General features: G+C 41.0%; 2 protein-coding genes across 17 annotated transcripts in view; one reads left to right on the top strand and one right to left on the bottom strand.

Moving 5' to 3' along the window:
• Nucleotides 1–11,491, bottom strand: part of LOC118392778 (forkhead box protein P2-like) — a 115,423-nt gene extending 103,932 nt beyond the window's left edge. For 4 of the 16 annotated variants that reach the window (XM_052460109.1, XM_052460117.1, XM_052460115.1 and 1 more), the window contains exon 1: nt 1,253–1,456. In XM_052460109.1, coding sequence (XP_052316069.1) covers nt 1,253–1,378 — 126 coding nt within the window. In that variant the 5' untranslated portion in view covers nt 1,379–1,456. Of the gene's footprint in view, nt 1–1,252; nt 1,458–10,904 lie in introns of those variants that run through there. The other 12 variants (XM_052460126.1, XM_052460125.1, XM_052460123.1 and 9 more) reach the window with 7 other exon arrangements.
• A 2,234-nt stretch (nt 11,492–13,725) lies between these two features.
• LOC118392307 (uncharacterized) lies at nt 13,726–22,202 on the top strand. Its single transcript, XM_035784148.2, has 5 exons — nt 13,726–14,175; nt 16,130–16,960; nt 17,511–17,563; nt 17,644–17,747; nt 18,287–22,202. Exons 2-5 carry the CDS (start codon nt 16,191–16,193, stop codon nt 21,314–21,316), a joined length of 3,957 nt encoding a protein of 1,318 aa, XP_035640041.1. The 5' UTR covers nt 13,726–14,175; nt 16,130–16,190; the 3' UTR covers nt 21,317–22,202.
• The last annotated feature ends 878 nt before the right edge of the window (nt 22,203–23,080 follow it).

Raw genomic sequence — 23,080 nt, 5'->3', positions numbered from 1 at the left:
CATAAGTATGCCCCCAATGCAATTCTAAAGTATAATACATCCAGTGTGATTTCAACAGATTTTTGTCAAGTTAAGAAATTATTGTCTTTTGTTAATTTTATATAACAACATTCCAACCTCGTTTAGCATGATCTATTCAATTATGGCATAATTCTACTATTTGTATGCATTTGCATCACTGCCAATGACATACTTTTATTTTGAAGGGTAACCGCAAAGTCCACTATTGTGGCTAATCCTTATTGTGGCTAGCTTCACATAGATGGGTCCGACCACCATTAATCAAATAAGAACTGTCTTATAAATTAGGGTTATTTTAGATGATGACACCTAGCTACAGTATATAGTTAGCTAGCTATCTATGTTTGTGGGGAAGAACATTGTTTGCATCCATGAGCTAGCTAGCTTTTTTTATGACCAGCACTATAGGTGCGCGAGACAACTTTACCAGTATCATAGCATACGTATAGATGAATCGTTGTGACATATGAAATATGAGTGATAGTGTAATCAATGTGTAATAACTACGTAAAAAATGAATGAACTCGTTAAATGATTATGTGACGTGCAGTCATGTTCAGGTCCTGATTGGTCAACAAGCTTATAAGACTCGTCAAATAGTGTTTTTTGACACGCAAAGACCCAAACTGTGTTCAATAGAAACCCTGGTTGAGAATGAAACAACTGAACAAATGAACAACGAAACAGCACAGCAAGTAAGTGAAAGAAATAGGTTTTGATGATGTTTTACTGGTAATGGGGACGTACGTAAATGCCAACTAAATAATAACTTTTTGGTCCGTGTGGTGTGTGTGTAACCTTTATTTAACTAGACAAGTCAGTTATGAACAAATTCTTATTTACAATGACACTGGGCCAATTGTGCGCAACCCTATGGGACTCCCAATCAAGGCCGGATGTGATACAGCCTGGATTCGAACCAGGGACCGTAGTGATGCCTCTTGCACTGAGATGCAGTGCCTTAGACCGCTGCGTCCATGTGTGTGTGTTAACTATTTAACTGCACTAGAATGCTTAAAAGGCCGCAAAACTTTTGAATATCGGTTATCGGTATCAGGTTTTATCGGCAATGAAAATATCAGATATCGGTATTTGGCCAAAAATGTCAAATCGGTGCATCACTAATAGTTACACAGTTACCCACAGCACGTTACAATTGACCAATTCTGCCTTATCAGTCCAAAGGCAGAAACCTTTGACAGGACATGAAAGGTTTTGCTATAGTACCTACCCTGAGGGTGAAAACGTGTGGTTGTTGTCCGTCTGTCTCAGGATGGGAAGGACTCCAGTCCAGAGATGTCTGTAGAGGATCTGCAGAGGGAGAGCAGATTAGAGAGAAATCATTACTCAAAAACATGTTCCCATACAGTAAAACATTATCAACCAAGTTTCCAATTCACATAGTAAATTGTAAATGCCCCCCCCCGATGGTGTTGCCGTAAACATGTACAGGATAAATGTGGGTAGGTTTTCTTTCACATGAGTGTTATTAGCATGGCTTTTCGGGGAAAGCAACAAAGTACAACTGGATTTGCCTGTTAGATGACTATATGCATGTGAGTGAATATGTACCTGTGTGTACATGTTAGAGCTGGGACGATAAACCGAAAATTATCAACACCGACCATACCTATCACTTATCGCAGGCCTTTTGCAGATATCGTTCATTATGATAAGTAGTCTATATTAGGGAAATGTGAAGTTTGCAAAAAAAGGAGGGGTGTACTTGTGGGTGCATGCGAGTGTGTGTGTGTGTGTGTGTGTGTGTGTGTGTGTGTGTGTGTGTGTGTGTGTGTGTGTGTGTGTGTGTGTGTGTGTGTGTGTGTGTGTGTGTGTGTGTGTGTGTGTGCGTGCGTGCGTGCGTGTGTGTGCATGTGTATGTGGCTGTGCAAGAAAGATGAGGGGTGATCTTCTGAATTTAGGTAATGTACAGTACACATTAAAGAAATATATGTGAAGTGTTTTTTTCCCCAAACGAAAGGTTGCAGTGTCTTGAAGGCTCAAATGATCAACCAGTAAATTACAGTTTTTAATGACAATAATGACATGTTCCATGTCCCTATAATACACCTAACTGCAATTCTGTATCAAACAATCCTCAATCATCAATCTGTTATTTTCACATGCATCTTTCGAAAGTTTGCTATATTTTATTACATTACAAACTGCATCCACATAACCTCCCAGAAGCTTTTAATGCCTATACATCGTGCTTAAGCGCTTGACCCCTCGCAACATTTAAATTCCCCTCGTCATTGAGCGAGTGTTTTACAAGCAGCCTCTCTCTCTCTCTGATACTAAAGACACATGGACCAATGGCCTAGCCTGGACGTTCCTGTAGATTTTTCTTTCTTTTTTTTTCTTCCCAAATTCCAATTGACCCCTGTAGGCAACCAGCAACTGCTGAATCCAGTAGAATGTGCTCTCTGAACTGTACAATAAAAAAGCCCTCAGCCCCGAAGAGCACCGTGGAAAACAAAACCTGCCAAGTGTCATTATTTTTACTGTTTGAGTTTGGGGAAAGAAGTGTCGCACAGTGCACACACAGATTGCCGTGTAACATTTATGCAGTGGGAAGGAGGATAAAAATCTCCCCTTCCATCTACTGTACTGTCTATTGCGAAAATAGGCATGGTGATGTTTCTGTTACCGTACACAATCATCTATTCTAGTACTGATGTACTTCAAAAGAAAATACTACACGGTTTAGTACTAGCATGAAGGCGAAGGAAACATGTAATAAAGGACTAATAACACACCACCAAATCTGCATCAAACTACTTAACACTTAGCTATATTTGTGTGAATAAACGTTCAAGTAAAATGCAACAGCCTTATAAGTTGGATAAAAACATCATTTTGAGTTAATGTTCCATTCATCCAAAATGACTTGCTGAGTTTACTTCTTCTATACAGCGGTGCTCTGTGAAGATGTAATACTCTATTCAGAGGAAAAGCAACAAGAATGCTATTAGTCTGTGTGACCTCCAATTCAAGAGATTTACAAATATCACACATATCTTTATGCTTAGCCTAAATACAAAAAAAAAAAAGATCTTTAAATTCTATCAACGTATAAATACAGGCTGCATTCAAGCATTCAAAGGGCCTAATAATACCATTGGCTACTTACATAAAGCGCTGCACTTAGTCAAGATAAACTATTTAAAATGGAGGGCGGAAATACCTCCACAGCAGCTATAGAAGGGTCTGGGGATAAAAGAGGGACATTATGCTAACAAGTCAGATTACTGTACACAATAATTTTATCTTTAACGTAAATACCATCCTTGTGTTACGGCGGCGGTGGTGGTGGTGGGGGGGGGGGCATTATGGAAAAGTCACCGGCAATAATATTTTCTACAGGGAACCAAATGGTCCTTATCGGTGTTAGGCGAGCAATTCAGGCCCCCGAACAAAGATGAGTCCTCAAACTCATTCCATTCATCACCGGACGTGTAATTACCCTGGGCTCGCAGTCTAGACGTTACCGCTTTCACAGAATTTAAGACCCCATCTCTCTGCAACGCCACCGCCACAGCGCACGCCGCTCTCTCTCCTCTCCTCCCCGAGCACCGGCGAGCGTTAAATCTGCCAGCAGATAAATTAACGAAGAACGCAATAAAATGGACACAATGAGAAGAACTTTATCCTCTCCGCTGCTAAATGAGATTTCTTTGAAATGCAGATCAGTGGAGCTAGATTAGTGAGTTTTAGCTGCTGTCAACATCATAACAAAATACAAATGTGATTGTTCGGCCGGGGCCTTATCTCCTTGCTTCCATCTGCTGCCTCGTTATTTACTCTCCTTGATTTACTATGCAGATCTAAATAAGTCGCATCAAAAGGAAGGCTTACTGCAACAATGGCTTCTTAAGCTTCTACATCAAGGTATTTGAAACCGTAGTCACATAAAAAGGCTGCCCATCAAAGGCCCATCTCTAATGAACTCCTGTATCAGAGGGGGTTTGTACCTGTTTTTAATGCTGCCTGTCTGGCTGCTTGTGTGAAGGGAAAGAGGAAGTGCTACAAATCAGAACAACCCACAGCTATTGGAGGAGTGGCTCTGTAGGGCCACATTAGACCAGCTCACTGCATGGGGCCAATACAACCCCAGGTCTGTCAAGAATACTGAAGACAGTGGAATAGAGTGGGATGGAATAGAATATATTCTATTACACATTGGCTTCACAGCATCAACATCAGCAACACTTCAACATTAAGTGCCTCAAATACCTTATTATCACCAGAGAATGGAGGACAGATGGAAAGACAAGGCAATAAACATTGTTTCTGGACGCATGTCAGTCCATTTCTCTCAAGGAGCATAACATCCAAATGCAAGAATGAGCCATATCAAGTTCCCTTCTCTAATTCTGCACAGAGAAACACTAATCTTCCAAGCTTTCGAACAACGTTCAGGCAATAACCTTTAATTTCATGGTGCATTTGTTACATTCAGCTACACAGACCAGATTATAAACGAAACCTTCAAGACTTCATGACAAATAACTGCATTAAAAAGATCACGATCTTCATTCCCGTCTCGGTTTTAATGTCGGGATCCAACAAGCATGCCGTTAGGTTTACCAAAGAACAATTAGTCCCCCTGAGTCCAAGCAGACCCTGGCACATGTGGTTGAGAGGCAAGAGCCACAGGGGCACACCAGATGATGGGTGGGTCGGGAGGGAAGCGTGTGGCGCGTGGCAGCCCTGCGTGTGCCAGTCATTGGCTCCTGGGCATGTCCTGCCTCTTCGCTACTCTCACAGGGAGAGAGAGCGACAGAGACAGAGGAAGAGAGAACGCCTTCTCTTCCCTGTCCAGTAGTCCCTGGGACCCACTCCATTCTCTTCAGAATTGCAGGCAACCTTCCAGATAGAGAGCTTACAACAGAGGAGGCATCCTATGGCTTCCCTACAGAAACCCTCCATCCCTCGTTCTCTCTCTTGGTATGTTCCCTTTTGTCTTTGTACCGTGCCAAGTGGGCCCAGTGCCAGTCGCGTTTGCAACCACGAGGGACCTCTACCTTTTTTTCTTGTCTAATGAAATGACAAAACAACAGATTTACATATGCAGAAACAGGTGTTGTAACAGGTTTGACTCCTCTTGACCTAAACCATGTTAGAAGGAATAAAATGCACACAAAAAAAAAGTTTATTAGCAACAGCTGCCCGAAGGTATTTAGGCTCTGATGGGCACTCAAGTCTACACCATCTGCCTTGCTGGTTGCCAGAAGTGACAATCTAAATCAAAAACCACCCATCAAATATCATAAAAATAAACCATTGTGTTGCCCATATGTTGTGGCCATTTCTTTTATAAAAGTGGCTGAATGAAGGCTCATGGCCCTGTCATCAAGGGGAAACCCTACAAGCAACACAGTAGCCTGTAATTACTCCCAACCAATCCCCTCTGTTCTAATCAGAGCACTGCGTCAGCATCTCACTTCATCATGCTCAAGTACATCCCTCTGAAATGACAGGAAATAAAACTATGGCCCTATGACAAAAGGACTAGGCCTACTGTCCAAGTACACGTTTGAGGAAACTCTATAGCTGGCGAAATGTTGGTACGAAGTGTTACTAATAGCTAGCTAGTAAATAGCTTATAAGCTTGTAATGTCACCTCTGTGTTATCCATTGGCAAATCATTAAAGTATTCAAAGTATTAGAATGTGCTAATAGGACTCTTCGAGACATTTATGATCTAATCAACTAGCCAACATGCAGTAGATATTATAATGTGGCCATGATATCAAAAAGACAACAACAAATAGCTAGGCATATTTCAGAAAATTGCCTCCCTTTTATATCACTGTAAAATATCATAGCCAAGAATGTCATGTATGTCCTTTAAAGTGTGTCCACGTATTTCTGAAAGACAAAAGTTGTAAAGGCCTTATTGTTTTGTCCCTGGCTGTTTTTATTTTGACGAGCCAGCGAGACAGAAGGAACAAACCTGAGACAGTCGTGACCCTGCCAGAGTGTTGTAACTTGTTCTAGAGCAACGCCGGCAGAAGGCAGCACCATATGCCCCCAGCCCCGAGCTCGATGCTCTTTCTGCAGCCTAATGTGCCTGTCAAAAAGCATTACCCTCATAAATCCTGTGTTTTTACAACATGTTTGAAATAAACCATTTTTTTTGTTGTTGCTGCCATCTCTCTCTCTCTCCCCAACAGAATTGTCCACAGAGACACACAGCAACCAGTGAGAGGAAGGTCCGTGTTTGTTTGTGTTCCTGCTGTTTAAGCAGTCATTCCCTCCCTTTTCCCTCGAACTTCAATGAGCCCCAGATGTTTAAAAAGCCATGTTCATTTTTACCAACAATATAATCAGATTGTAAGGTGAAGCGAGCACTCAGATCTAGACATGATCTTATTCCACCATTTTGTGAGCGTGACCTGTTTCTTAATTAACCGTTTAACAATTGTAGAGTTAGTGGAGTCAATCTGTCTGATGTGAGTAGTTGTTTACAGTGACACAGACAGGCTTGTGGCAGATTTCGCCTGAGTGATGGCGACCTTGCCGTTCACTATGAGTGACCATCCATCTTTGATTCAGGGCAAGACCCTGCAACCAACACATTCTTTCACACCAGCCCAGTACACTGTCCCTTCTTTCTCCATCCAGCCGTGACTTAAAGAAACGCAAAAGCTGTCATTCTTTTACACTGCTGTGTCCGTAGCATAGAGCAGGGGTGGGCAACTCCAGTCCTCGGGACCCTGATTGGTGTCATACTTTTGCCCCAGCCCCCGCTATAACACACCTGACTCCGGTAATCAACTAATCATGATCTTCTGTTTTAAATGCAATTCCTTTAATCAGTTGTGTTTGCTAGGGATGGGGAAAAGGTGTGACACCACTCCAGGCCACTGAGGACTGTCATCCCTGTCATGTAGAGTAAACAAGTGTTGGCTGCACAAAACAGGGGAAAATGTGAACAAGAAGTGATCCAAAACAATCAAATCTATTCTCGTTTGGCAATCAAACCACTAAAAGAGAGATCGCACAATTTCATAGATAATGCAGGTTGAAACGCAGCAAGTGCACGTAACAGGTAGAACTAATGGCCTTTTAAAGGGTCAACTGGTGGTTCAATTGTCAAGGTCATGATCAAGCATCTACTGCTAGACCTTTGCCGATACAGCAGTACTGCATTGGTAGACTGCAATGGTAACAATGCTCTGTTGGTTATTGGTAAAGCACGTTTGTTTACATCAGTCACAAGTCTGGCTGCAGTTTGCAGGTTCTATTCTTTGTCAAAGTACAGGAGTCATAATGAGGTTTTGGGAACCCGCTGAACCTGCTGTTCACATGTTTTGGGTCATTTGTTTGTAGTGCAACAACCCTGAGATTGTGGCATGGTGACGTACAAGGTGATATTTAGAAGCCTATCTTAGAAACACGGCATTTAGGACTGTGATACATAAATATAAATATTGGCAAGTGTTTCAAACTGACAAGTGAGAACGGTTATCAGCATCCCATCGTTCTAAAATGAGTCATAACGCAACGAGCAATGAGACACTCCTCCAAACTTGTCCGGAAAGTCAAATAAACGCTCAGTGGAAAATAAACACGTCGGGGTTGAGACTTGTTTCAAAGACAACACTTAACACAGCCTTAAGTCTTGAGTCAGACTGCAATCTCAGTTGAATCCGTAACCTCTGACCCCACCCAATACAGCTTTTCTTGGCCAAAAGTCACAGAGTTTCTTACCCACAACAGCAGAAAGTCCAGCTTATAGAAGTGACCCAGAGTAAGTAACTAAAAAAGCCTGAGCTCTCGGCCTCTTAGTTACCGGGGCACACAAAACACCATTACCATTATGGGGATTATTACAGTGCCTGGGGGCCTCTTAAGCATGTTATATACTCTTTTATCTTAAGAAGTCAATCTCTTCTAGGCTGACAGCTAGCAGCACATGATCCAGGTAAACAAATATGTTCACGCAGCACAAAAGTGCCATTAAAGGCCAAAACTGTCAAAACAAATTCCATTCTTACTGAAGGGAGGGAGGGAGGGAGAGAAAAAAAAAGACTTGATCACCTCTGGTTGCTTTAACTTGCATGGAGGTTGTCATGGAAACATTTCTATGGAGTTAACAGGATAAAAACAGAGAGCTTTCCAGTTTAATTGCCATTAGACTTAGAGAGCAGAGTTGACTTGCCCATACATTAAAACACAGACAGGGTACAGGGCTCATATTTAGACAAATGAAACTATGGTGCTCCACCCTTTAGTTGTTCCATTTTCCCCCAAAACAGAGCAACACCTCTAAGGTTGAGCAAGCTGACAGTTTTATAACAAATAAGATGTTGGGGGATGGGTGGTGGTATGATACAAAAGCTAAGAGAGAGGCGAGAGTTCAGTTAAAGGAAAAAGTAGGTATTTGTTTCAAAGTTGCTATGTAATAAATGAAAAGACGACAATGTGTACTTTATTCAAAATACAGATTGCACTACATGACATGTCCTTTGAATTATTTAAATTAAGACTCAATATATATGCAAAACAGTACAAGTCGTATACTATGTCTCAGTTACTAGCATACAGCTTGCATTAACCTGTGACTGGTTGGCTGAAATCTTAAACTTAAAGGTGCAATATGCAGAAATCGCTCCACAATTCCCTGTTTGCTAAAATTCTAATAGTTTGCCTAAATAGAGCTTATGTGACAAAACAACAATATATACTTTAGATTGTAGAGAATCCTTGTACCATCTAAACAGCTGTGGAAAATATTTTCAATAACCAAAAGTATTGTATTTTCAGCTGTTTGAAGTTGGTGTACAAAACCGAAACTAAAAGATGCAAACACGAAATTTAAGAATGGAAGCATAGAACTAGTACACATAGAACAGATCTACCGCGTTTTAGACTTGCTTTCAATGAGAATGACAGATCTATAACTCAAATTTCTATGTGATTTTTTGTCAGGTTGCCCAAAAAGTTATATATGGCAGCTTCAATTTTGATAAATGATTAAAAGGTATGATAAACGTATACTTATCAATCCTTGGGAGGACATTCATTTTCATATTACCATAATGTAGCAGCAAACCGCAAAATGATAAATGCAGCAATCAGAAAATGGATGCAGAGTGGCACAATAATAAGTGGCCCGCGCTACTAATGCTGGCCAGATACCATTTGTCCACATTCAACCATATAGCCTTGACGCAGACAGCAGAGTGAAATATTAGGTTACTTTCCCAAAAGTGAACGTCAACAACAAACTAAAAAGCACTGAAACAGGGCCTCTATCGCTACAGACGTATATAGTTCCCACCAGGCAATGATCGCAGAGGTTCCAAACAAGGGGCTGATAGGGTAGGGTCCTAAAACATTTCACAACATGCGTTGAAGGGCAAAAGTGTTGAGTGGTGAAACAGTGGAGCACACCTGCATTTCAGGCTGGGGAACACCTGTGCACCCACGGCTTGAACAAAAGGGTCCAGTCCTGTTAAGCCACCAGGGGTGAAAACTGATCCAAGGGCATGCGTAGGGGTGCAGCACTGAGGGCACCTTGTTAGCGTTTCTAGAAGAAGAAAAAAGCTACACCTAGGCTATCGATTTAGGTGCAGTGCTAACTAAAGTAGTGAGGTACTTTCGAGTGTTTTTAGGGAGGCCCATAACCGATGTGTAGAAACCCATCGTCCAAACTACTAAGTCCATCATGCTCATTAAGAACTATGAGGATAATGCTGAAACTGGTCTCTCATTTTATACCTGGGCTATGAAGATATGGAATATTCTGTAGCTAGGAATGGAGCAAGAATGTAAACGGTAAGGTGTTAACCATTGATCTCCATCATCATCCCCATCAACAACTAGTTATACTATTATACGTTTGCTTTCATTTTAAGCATTGGTAGTCTGAGCAGCAACAGTAGTAATGTAGTAGCTGTAGTGTAAAAGGACCATCGGTTCATAGTAATGTAGTACAGTAAGTTACTGTAGTAGTACTATAGTAGTATTAGGCATAGGTGATGATAATAGTAAGAATTGTGGCACAACTGATAACGACACTACAAAATAATTCTCATTACCACAGATAGTAAACTAGATTGCAATACATTATTATCAATGAATCAGTTATAATAAAATAACGTTCAGTTTTAGAGAAAATACTTTTCCAATAATTGCATATTAATATGATAGTGGTGAATGCTGTACTTTCCAAATTATAATTGGAACATTGGCCAAAAATAAATGTATCTGCATTTCAAACTTTCATTGTTACATTTAAATTAGAATACTTTGAGATTCAATTCCAGTGAATGAATGTGACAATGAATATGACAATATTAACCAATATGATATTTTATGAGTAGATCAAAAAACATCAGAATAAGTTAATGCATCTCTGAATTTGGTAGGCTACTTTCAACTGGTTGCCTACAACTATTCCTTCTGACTTTTCAACCTACGCAAAAATGTTTTTCATAACGTTTTATTGTATTTAGTGGTAATGGCAATACGTAGTTCCATCTCTGATATACTGAAAAGAAAGACGCATAGGATACATTGCTGCATGTCGGCTTCAGTGAGTCAGTGGTCATCTATAGAAGAGTTCTATCCTCCCTATTGGCTGCACACGCCGGACAGTGTTGCATGAGGGTCCTTGGCAACGAAAAAGCACAGCAGACTATTGTGTGACGTACACGGCAAGAAACAAACATGAAATATGTAATATATGTAATATATATATATATATATACATATGCAATATATAGTTGTTGGGAGGATTTGAAGTTGTTCACAATCATCCGCACAAACTATGGCTTCATATTTTCAGTTAGTAGACAGCAATAATCGATAAAGAGAATCAGTGACACTCAAGAGGGTGGAAAGAAATAAACACTTTGGTTCAAACTTACCAAAACGCAGCGTTATTTCCAATAGGAAAACAAGAGCCTCCAGGTGAGAAGAAGTCGGTGTACGTTCAGCTTCAAGAAATCGTCACACGTGACTGTACAAGTAACCATAAAGCAGAAAAAAATGAACAACAAGCCGTAGAGTAAATAAAAGCTCAAATATTCCTCCGTTGGCGCTGCACTCAGAGATACAAGGGTTGTCTTTGCGCTCCTGCTGTCTTCAGTCAATGCTGCTGTTATTACTAATGTAACAGAAAAAGCTGTACACTGAGTCCTGTTTGAATGCGCTCGCATGACGCGTAATGCGAAGAAGTAGCTTGTTTTTGCAACGCGATTCAATACATCAAGATGTATTCCACGAACTATTTTGGACTAGCTTATTAGAATGCAGCCCCAGGGGTAGGCACTTACCCGGAGTTGAATCTTGTTATTTTTCGGAGTGCTACGACCACATGTGACGTCATGTCCACCTGCTATGTAAACAAAAAACTATTTGCAAGTTATGTGTATGTTCCTTTTTGGAAGTCAAAGATAAGCAAACAGTCACATTTCCATGTAAATCGTGTTTCCAGATGAAGGCAGCTCCGAGATCTATACAGTTGGCCACTGGAGAAAGACAATAGTGTGAAAAAGGAAGTATTTAAATATCCTAATAAGGTGTAATTTATTCTATAATAAACATATGCATTGTTACTTGTAGACTAACCTACTGATCTTAAACAGATGTTAATCAATGTGAGCATCAACACGGATGTTTATTTGAAAGGTATGTGCACACCATGGAAATAAATTATGTAGACAACAAAACAGCAATTACTAAAACGTTTAGTGCACATTTACAAACTAATCAGTCCCAAAATAAGGGTGCATATTGGTAATGTCAACGCAAAGAAAATGCATTAGCAAAAATATATAGCCTAACGGTTTGTTCATATATTTTTGCTCATTTAACTCTTTTGAAAGGAGAATTTATATAGGCCCACTGTTTACTATATTTTCATGTGCAGAATAAATATGTTAAAATAGGCTATGAATCATGATGAGATTAGATAAACACACAAACTCATCAGAATAAACTATACAAATGGCTAATGTTGGAATGTAAATGGTGATGACGTTTGATCTATTGATGTGTGATCAATCTACTTAATAGTCATCATTGTGCCATTGCAGTTTGATCAGTCTTGTTTGTAAAACATTTAAAATTGGACCAATGCTAGACATCAATATATTAAGGAATATCTTATTGTTTTAAACCTTTATAAATGTTAAAGCTATTTGCTTTAATGCATTGTCTGCTCCTCACTGCAATGAACCTACATTGACCGGTGTTGACCGAAGAGATTCACGTTCAAGGTCTGACCTGCTGTATGTTACGTTTATTTACTCTTCCTATAGATAAAATATTGGCGGAAAATGGTTTGTTTGACCTACACAGGAAAAACACGTTTTTCCTAATGCACGTATATATATTTTAAATTATAAAGTCGGCGTAATGAAACTGAAACAATTTTGTATTGATTAAAAGCTTGATTTAAATGATTTTCATCCGTTTTTATGTGTAAAAGAACGTACATTATTTTCAATGTGACGTTCAAACCTCTGCTTTGTTTAAATGTTAATGTTAGGTATATGCTTTTAGTATTTTATTGTTCCGTTTTGTTATGCACAACAAATGAACAATACTCTTCCTTTAAAAACAAATTACATATCATTGTCAAACTTGTAAACAATTTCAAACTTGCAATTCACACCAGTTAATCTGTATGTGCCGATATGATAAATATATAAAAGGGAATAGTGTACATTCAAAATTAAATAAATTCATATAGATTTTATAAACTGTATCAACGAGTACGATTTAAATCTTTAAAGTGTTTAAAATACAATATATTTTTCGTAAAAGATCCAATTCCATGACATTTTTTAAGATTCTAAATGAGATTGAGCATTCCATCATCATTTCTATAAATAGGAGGAAAGATCATTTTGGATGTCATGAAGTATATAAAAAAAACGTATACATTTATGTGTGGAAAATGGTGCTTTGCTGCCACTTACTGGTAGTTTAGTGTATTCCATTCACACGGGTCACATGTATGTGCGGCATGTCTTATAATAGGTTAATTCATGTGTGTTGTTTATCTAGATATTATTGACTTTACCTAACCTAATGCATTTGATGATGTTGAAATGCATACAAGCGATAAAAAGTCATATATGTTGAGGTCAAACATGGTGTGCTGAATAGATGACCTCATGCCGTATCAAAGTACTTGGGCATGGATGAAATCCGCTTTAGTCATACACTGCCATCTACTGATCTGATTATTCAGTACAGTAAATATCATACTCACGCCAGTTTCATGACATTTTATGTAGAAATACCAATTCACTGTTTTGTTGTAATGTTGAAAACAAAACCTGCAAATTCAAGACTAAAAAAATCCATTCGAGCCACCTTGCACAAAGAATCTATTGAGAGTGAAACCGGTCTACATACCTGGGCTGTATTATATATCTAGGCCTACAGCCTATTGAAAGGGGTTTGTTGGATTTACAGGTATACTTACATCTCCTATCTGACCAGATTCAAGGAATGAAAATGTCATTTTACAAAGTGTCACGTTCTGACCTTAGTTATTTTGTTATGTCTTTGTTTTAGAATGGTCAGGGCGTGAGTTGGGTGGGTTGTCTATGTTAGTTTTTCTATGATTTGGTATTTCTGTGTTTGGCCTGGTGTGGTTCTCAATCATAGGCAGCTGTCAATCGTTGTCCCTGATTGAGAACCATACTTAGGCAGCCTGTTTTTCACCCTTGAGTTGTGGGTGATTATTTTCTGTTTTGTGTCTACGCCAGACAGGACTGTTTCGTTCATTCGCCTTTGTTATTTTGTTTAGTGTTCTCGTGATACTGCGCATTGGTCCTCACCTTCTTCCACCAACAACGGCCGTTACACGAAGTAGATGTTACTCTTACATCAAAATCAGAGAGGTGATTGCTTGAGAGCCAGGGAGAGCTTGGCTACTATACAATAATTTACCGTGAATTTGATTTATTTTCCAAGTCCTATCTCCTTGTCCTCACTAACCTGAGACTTGGGGAATTATAGTAATATGATGGCAAGAGGGTATTGGACAGATGAGGAATTGATTGATTGAGACTTGGCCCTGGCTCCACTTTTGATCCATGACTGAAGGACTTTATCGACACTTGCAAGTGACCTACACGCAACATTTGCGGTCTGAGGAACCATAAACACCGTCCACCATCGGTAATTGAAAGCAAATTAATTGTATTCTGTTATTTAATATATCTGCACAGATGAGTTCAATATACAGTCGTATGAAAAAGTTTGAGCACCCCTGACAATTTCCATGATTTCCATTTATAAATAATTGGGTGTTTGGATCAGCAATTTCATTTTGATCTATCGAATAACTGATGGGCACAGTAATATTTCAGTAGTGAAATTGGGTTTATTGGATTAACAGAAAATGTACAATATGCATCAAATCAAAATTAGACATGTGCATACATTTGGGTACCCCAATAGAAAAATAACATCAATATTTAGTAGAGCCTCCTTTTGCTAAAATAACAGCCTCTAGACGCTTCCCATAGCCTCTAATGAGCTTCTGGATGAAGGTATTTTGGACCATTCCTCCTTACAAAACATCTCCAGTTCAGTTAGGTTTGATGGTTGCAGAGCGTGGACAGCCCGCTTCAAATCATCCCACAGATTCTCAATGATATTCAGGTCTGGGGACTGGGATGGCCATTCCAGAACATTGTACTTGTTCCTATGCATAAATGTCAGGGTAGATTTTGAGCAGTGTTTAGGGTCGTTGTCTTGTTGAAATATCCAGCCCTGGCATAACTTCAACTTTGTGACGGATTCTTCAACATTATACCCAAGAATCTGCTGATATTGAGTGGAATTCATGCGACCCTCAACTTTAACAAGATTCCCAGTACCGGCACTGGCCAGACAGCCCCACAGCATGATGGAACCCCCACCAAATTTTACTGTGGGTAGCAAGTGTTTTACTTGGCACACTGTGTTCTTTTGTCGCCATGCATAACGTCCTTTGTTACGACCAAATAACTCAATCTTTGTTTCATCAGTCCACAGCACCTTATTCCAAAATGAAGCATGCTTGTCCAACTGTGCGTTTGCATACCTCAAGCAACTCTGTTTGTGGCGTGTGTGCAGAAAATGCTTCTTCCGCATTACTCTCCCATACAGCTTCTCCTTGTGCAAAGTGCGCTGAAATGTTGAACGATGCACAGTGACACCATCTGCAGCAAGATGATGTTGTAGGTCTTTGGAGGTGGTCTGTGGGCTGTTTTTGACCGTTCTCACCATCCTTCGCCTTTGCCTCTGATATTTTACTTGGCCTGTCACTTCTGGCCTTAACAAGAACTGTGCCTGTGGTCTTCCATTTCCTCACTATGTTCCTCACAGTGGACACTGACAGCTTAAATCTCTGCGATTGCTTTTTGTAGCCTTCCTCTAAACCATAATGTTGAACAGTCTTTGTTTTCAGGTCATTTGAGAGTTGTTTTGAGGCCCCCATGTTGCAACTCTTCAGAGGAGAGTCGAATAGAACAATAACTTGCAATTGGTCACCTTAAATACCTTTTCTCATGATTGGATGCACTTGTCTATGAAGTTCAAGGCTTAATGAGCTCACCAAACCAATTGTGTGTTCCAATTAATCAGTGCTAAGTAGTTATAGGTATTCAAATCAACAGAATGACAAGGGTGCCCACACTTTTGCATAGCCTATTTTTCTCATCTGATTTAATTTCATACAACTTAATATTGCTACACTAAACATCTTTGTCTGGACAATGCCCCAGTAATCATCTTTTATTAGAAAATGAATGGCATGCCACTGTGGTCATTTTCTGTGATGACAGAGTAAATTATTATGCAGTCTCAGAGGGGTGCCCAAACTTTTGCATACGACTGTACATGTTTGCCTCTGTCTTAAATGTGTTATATTTTATAATATACTGGTATATTTCATTATTGCAACAGATATGAGAGACGTTATGTTGTGACGGATGACTGCAGGGGCCAGACTAGCATATTATATGAGACCTATTAATAGGCCTGGCTTACACCACAATATTCAGCTGTAATTGGACCCCATATGTCAAGTCACGTCCTCTCGAGTGTCGTCACAGCCCTCTGGTTCTGTCCTCCCTTCCCAATGTAGACAGACAGTCAGCCCACTGTTGTCTGCAGACGATCCAAGGCCTCTCGGGCCCTCAAACTTCATGGAGGCTCCAGACACCAGAACCTGGGGCAGCAGGGATATTAAAGAGGGGGGAGTGAGGGAGGAAGAGGAGCAAGGAAGCCTCCCCCCACAGAAAAACGCCATGAACGAGTCGGACGAGTCAGATGGTTCGGAGCCCGAGCCCCCGGCCGTCATCTGTAGGAAGGTGTCCTTTGCTGACGCCTTCGGTCTAGATCTGGTGTACGTCAAGGAGTTTGACAGTACAGACCTGACGGGGGCAGAGGTCGCTGACCCCCCAGAGCCCGAGGTCAAAGTTAAAGAACCGGAAGAGTATTTCCTGTCATCTTTGTTTACCGTGCCCTCGTCTCCGGAGGAACTCGAACAGAGACTCCAGGATCAGAAGCTGGAGCTGGAGAGTATTGAGTTACTTCCTGGCACCACCGCGCTAAGGGGAATTATCAGGGTGGTGAACCTGTGCTACAATAAATCCCTTTATATCCGGATCACTCTGGATAGCTGGAAGACCAGTTTTGATCTGCTGGCTGAGTATGTCCCGGGCTCCAGCGATGGAACGACGGACAGGTTTGCGTTCAGGCTTACCCTCGTGCCTCCCTTTGCGATGGAGGGCACCAAGGTGGAGTTCTGCCTCAGATACGAGACATCGTTGGGAACGTTTTGGGCAAACAACAGGGACATGAACTACGTGCTGTTCTGCCACAAAAAGGGAGGCAGAGGCCTGACAGCGATGGAGGCTCAGCTCGAGGAAGTAAATAACTGGAGAGAGAAGAGAAGCTGTCTGAAAGTCAACAGGTGAGGAGTCATCCCGGTCCTATTCTTGTTCCCGCTGCTGACAGTAAACGGTAGAAACACACTATCACTGAAGTATTAAATAACTAAGTATTATTCACTATAGCATAGATTACAAACAAATAGTAGTTCTGCCAGCAAATTGAGTAATAGCCTTAAAGCATATTATTCTCTTAGTGAAATAGGAAAATATTTTATTATTAGTGTGACATTTATTTATATATAAGTATTCTAGATGGATCACCTGTGCATGATTGTTGGAGTTAGCTTTATCAGAGATTTCAATTGTGCTAGAATACCCTATCAAATAGCTCTCCATGTGATCTAGTGTCGGATCTACTGTCACTCCATCTTTCCATTACGTCTGATTTTGACTGGGGATATAAAAAAAACAGGTTTCCTTTTTTACATTTTTACTTTAGGACCAAAAGCTTAACAACATGTGTTTTGATTCTTGAGGAACACTAATTCCTTTTTTTTTTTTTTTGCCCCATAACAGTATTGTTTTGCCCTATAAAATACACATGTAATTTGATCTCTCCTCTGTTGACAGTAAGATGAACAGCGCTGAGGAGAACCCCTTGGAGACCACTACAGACGCACCAGGTGTGCATCGCTCATATTATGTCTGTGAAATCTGAACACCATGCTTGTGGATCTGAGTCTTTGAGCCATTTATTTTCCAGATTCAGCTACACTTAGAGCAGAGGGGGCTGGCAGGAAAACGGTGGACAACGCAGAGCATCTGCTCTCTAATTTGCACCGTGAGGATTACCATCACAAACCTTTGGTGAGGTCTATCATTTGTACTAAAGGGCTGACGAACATTTTGATATGTCCTGGGTGGGGTGCTTTGCTACTTTCTCATACACATTTTTACAGAAAACAGTATTTAACACATTTCTCACCATAAAATACATGTAGTTAATACGTGTTTGAGTATTATTACCAGCCATGCTCTTTCTGCAGTAAGGTATGTCTGTACTTCAGCTAGTTACGCGTGAGTCGGTGTAACCTACTGTACGTGAGGAGGCTGTGAGGCATTTTACATGATACTTGAGAGCATACCATACTTTCTTTTATTGCAGTCATGTGTACCACTGGTAAATGCTGAGGGCAAGTATGTAAAAAAAAAAAAAATGATATTGCACCCTAAGTTCCAATCTCATTGCAATATTCTACAAAAGTTACATATTTGATTTACCCCAATAAGTTAAAATATTTTTATATTAGTCCTTGTTAGATCTGATGTTAAAACACACTTTAGTGTAGACAACTAAGTAAGTCCAAACCTAAATATGCCCTTTACCTTCTCTTGTTGACTGACAGGGGGATAGTCAGAGGAGCAGGCGAAGGGCGGCCCGTTCAGCACGAGTGCAGGAATGCTTTTCTCAGCGAGAGCAGGCAGCAAGACACATTTCCAATGGGCTACCACATAATGGACTGGAGAAACCACCTTCACTGCCTGACATCACAATCAAACCCCTAGGGGACAGCGCCTCCAGTCTCCTACGATTACGCCAGAAGAAACGAACCAATGATACCTCTCAAATAATGACATACCACCAGATACCCCTACTTTCCCTGGACTGGGGCAAAGATAACGTGCGTGTGGGGACTCCAGATGAGGATGACATCTGGATTAGAATGAGGACCACAGCCCAGCTCACATCAGACAAGTCAGAGGACAATCTGGGAGAGCAAACCTCTGTTTGTGATCTGTGGGAAGCCTTTCTCAATGGCACAGATCCCAAAGATACCACCAGTGTGCCAGAGTCTGAATGGCTACAGTCAGCAACTTCAGTTTGCCCGTCAATTGAAACGGAGGATTTTGAGACATCCTCAAAAGCCGAGAACCAGCTGGAGGATGACTTGGACTCAAATACACGAAGGTACACACACTGCACAGTAGATGAACTGCCGTTGGGGGCTCACAATCATGTGATGCCTGTGGTCATTGCCAAGGAGCCACTGTCAAGCTCGGGTGTCACCGTCCCCAGAGACGACAAAGCGCTGGTTTATGATCCTTCCCAAAGGTCAGAGGCTATCCCTGTAACAGACACTCTACAGGAATCCATTCCCTCGGGTGCTGCAAGGGTGGTCGGGGGCTCTGTTGACAGCACGGCTCAGTGCTACAAGCATGTGGAGGGGGGGAGAAGAAGAGAAGAGGAGCCTTTCACATCATATAAAGCAGAGCCGGTAACAAGCTCTGGGGAGACCGAGACAACAGATATGACAGCAATGGCAGAATCTCAGAATGCCAATGCAGTAGATAGAATCTGTCAGGGAGAAAGGCGAGACAAGACGCTTTCTTCCGACGTGGAAGCAGAGGTTAAAGGCAACGTGCACAAAGCAGCTGATGATACTGTGACATTTAGGGAGACAGTCGGAGAGAGGACAGAGGATAAAACAAACACACAGAGCTATGGAGTGGAGGAGGGATTTACACAGGCCTACAAAGAGGATGAGCTATTCAGGCCGAGCCAACCAGAGGAAAAAGAATTCACGCAAGACCTCACAGGAGACGTTTTGCATAAACAGAGTCAACCAGTGGAAGATGAATTCCGAATTAACCGTAGAGAGAAAATGTATTTAGAACTGAACCAAACACAGTTTGAAGAATTCCGGCCGAGTCGAATGTATGAAGATGAATTCAGGCTCAATCAAACAGAAAAAGAAGAATCAAGCCTGAAACAAACACACAAAGAGGAACGCAGTCCAAACAAATCAGACAAAGTTGGAATCAGACCATTTAATGAATTAAATGAATTGAAAGCCAAACAATCAGAGGCAGAGAAATTCGGATCAAATCAAAAAGATGAAGAGGAATCGAGACTGAACCAAACATTCGATGATGAATTCAGCTGGAACCAAACTGAGGTAGAGGAATTAAGACCGAACAAAATTGAGATGGAAGAGGAATTCTCCCCAAGCCATCAGGGCGAAGAAGATGACAGACGGAGCGATACAGACAAAGAATTGCGCCTGAATCATAAGGATGAAGAGAGAGACCGAGAGAACCGGACATTTGCCGAAAAATTCAGACCGAACCAAACACTCAAATTCAGATCAAATGAATTGGAGGAATTCAGACGGAGTCAGTTTGATGAAGAACAGAGAGACGGAGACGACCTAGAAGAGGTTGAAGAATTCAGATCGAACCAAACACACGAAGAGGGATTCTGGTCAAATAAAATGCAAGAAGAAGATATCTATCAGAGCCTAAATGAAGAGGAGCTATACAGAGACATTGATATGGATGAAGAATCTTCAACAAACAACCTAACACAGCCTGAAGTATATAGGGAAAAGACCACAGGAGAAGTGGAAGAGACAGACAATGTCATGCCCGAAATGTCCAGACAGAGAGACACCGAACAGATACGTGAAGAAATAAGTTTCAAAACTCCAGCGACGGAGGAAGAGGAGGACTTAACGGACGATACAGCAAACACTGGAAATGAGCGTGAGGACGTGTCAGCGGAAAAGGAAGGAGAGCATGAGGTGACAATGGAAAACGTTGAATGCCCAAGACGAGATGAAAATGGAAAGTTGTCAGAAGGGTCAAAAGAACTTATTGTGAAGGATGATAAAGAATGGTTGGGAAAAGAGGTAGAGTTGGGCGAAGATGAATATTTCAGAGAACCGAAAGGTTTGAATGAGGAAACGTTAGAAGAGGTGCTATATTTGCAGTCGGTTGATAATTGTCCTTTAGCCGAACAAGACACTGAGAAGGAGGAGAAACTGTCAGACGTGCCTGAAGTCGTTCAAAATGTGCCGATCCATCAGCCAAAACGCCTCACTCAGAAAGTGGTGACAGACATAGACTCTGAGGTAGATTCTCTCATGAAGGCACCTACAGCTCCCAATTTGACCTTTACACCGAGACAAGGCCGTAGCCAAACTACACCCAGTAGCAATGCAGATCCCTCTATGGGAGATGTACCTCTTTCAAACAGAGGTACGACTGTCTTCTCTCGTTCATCATCTCTAAGCACACGATTTAACACAGTCGTCAGTGAAGGGAGTGAGTCAGGATTCAGTAAGGGGTCAACCCAAAACCCATCGTCATTTGGGGAGGATCAGGAGACCCTCAGTAGCCGTACGAGCCCTCCTCCCTCAGAGAAAGTGGAGGATGCTGCCAGCAGCGTCTTGGCATGGCTGAGGATGTTCTTCTCTCTCAGTAGTGTAACCAGAGCATTGGTTTATGCCCTTTTGGTAGCAGTGTTTGTCTTTACCACTCTTGTGTATAATTTCCCAGTGTGCTTTGGCCTCTACTTGTTTTCACTGTATTGGTGGTGCTGTGTGGCAGATAGGCAACGCGTGACAGGGACTGACAGAATAGATGGAGAGAGGTGAAGTGCTTGTGTGTATAAAATAATAATATTGTGTGCATGTGTGTGTGTGTATGATTTGGGTAACACTTTACATGAAGTTACTCTTATACCTGTGTAGTAACACTGTCATTTCTACTGTGGCAACATTGTTGTTACTGTACATGGTACTTAAGTATTAGCTATTGTAATTATAATGCAGTTGTTTTATACAATGTTGTTACCAGCATAATGACAGTGTTACAACAGAGGTATGAGAGCAACGCAATATAAAGGGTTACCATGATTTGTTTAAGTTTGTTGCAGTGTTTTATGGGCCCAATATCAAAAGTGAAAATGTACCAAAGTATTAAAGGGGAATGAAATCCATTATTCCAATAGAGGACAAAAAAGGGTTAGCTAAACCGAGTGGGGCATTGGAGATTTGAAAGTGAAGTTTCTTTATTTATTTTCTTTTTTTTTTCTTTTTCTCAGCAACGATAACATACGAGCTTCAAGAAAAAGCTGTCCAGATTTTCCTCAGCTCTAGAAGCTGACTAAAGAGTGCCTTGCATAGTCATTGCTGCACAGTAGTTCAAATGTTTTCATTTAGACTAGCTGATATGTATGGTCATCATATCGCTCCTCCTGTAGTGAACTTGAAATGTATAAGTCACACATCCGTGTTGGCAGCAGTTGACTGGGCTGGAGTATACTTTAGGCAGACCTATATTACAATATCTCTCTGATCCTGGGAGATCACTTACTGACCCCTATCTGACCTGTCTTTCTCAGACTTGTAGTCGACAGACAGTAAGGTCAAATGGACTGCACTTTTTCATCATTTAATCATTGTAAGGATTGGAGATGATGATGATATAAGTTGTGTGATTTCTGTGGCTTTGTCTTTCCATTAAAAGTTCTGTATTTGACTTTGACAGACTACATTTTTCCTGCAAATGTTTTCAGAAATTCCTAAAGTTTCACAAAAACGGAGTATTATTAATCATGATATGAAGAAACAGAAAGTACGCTGCAATAGCTTCTTGTAAAGTGGTGGACGTGATATGTCTTCCGTTGCCCAAGTCCCCAAGTGCTTGCTGTCCTCAGACGAACCATAGAGGGCCGGTAGTGCTAAACCACAGGAGAGTTGGCAGGTGATGTACTGTGAGTGGGTTCATCATGACTTACTTGAGGGTTGGGTTTTGATTTCGAAATAATGCTCACTTGCCCACTAACACGGGACACACAGCTGCGCTTTAACCAATCGTACTGCAGACAATGGCCACAATCCCCTGCTCAGACATTGCATGCACCAACCAATGGTTGCGTGCCACGTCATCAACTGTGTCATTAACTGACAGATTGCTATAAAATACATTATGATGTGGTTATCTGATACGTAAATATACCTATCAAGGCGTTGAAAGATCTGGCAGGCGTCAGCAAAGAAACATGCACAAGTTGTTTACATAAGACAATACGTCACACATTGTTTTACTTGACAAATACTGCACCAAACACCTTAGCTAGATGTAAGATAGCGTGAATAAATCCTCCTCTTCAAAAACCTAAAAATGTATTACAGATTTTTTTTTAAATCTTAGATTCTTTCTGACTATTTTGAGTAAGTAATTCTGGCTTTGTTCCTATGGTGTCTCATGGTGGACAAACATCAGTAACTGCCATATAGAACCACATCCCAAAGACTGGAATCTTGTCACATGCAAGATTCCAATTCCGAATTCTGAAACGTCAGATTCCGTCACATGCGGAATCGGTGTGTTCAGTCGCTTTTTAAAATGCATGC

The sequence above is a fragment of the Oncorhynchus keta genome, chromosome 13 (assembly GCF_023373465.1).
Source record: "Oncorhynchus keta strain PuntledgeMale-10-30-2019 chromosome 13, Oket_V2, whole genome shotgun sequence".
Lineage (NCBI taxonomy): Eukaryota > Metazoa > Chordata > Actinopteri > Salmoniformes > Salmonidae > Oncorhynchus > Oncorhynchus keta.
This window is presented reverse-complemented; position numbering and strand designations above follow the sequence as displayed.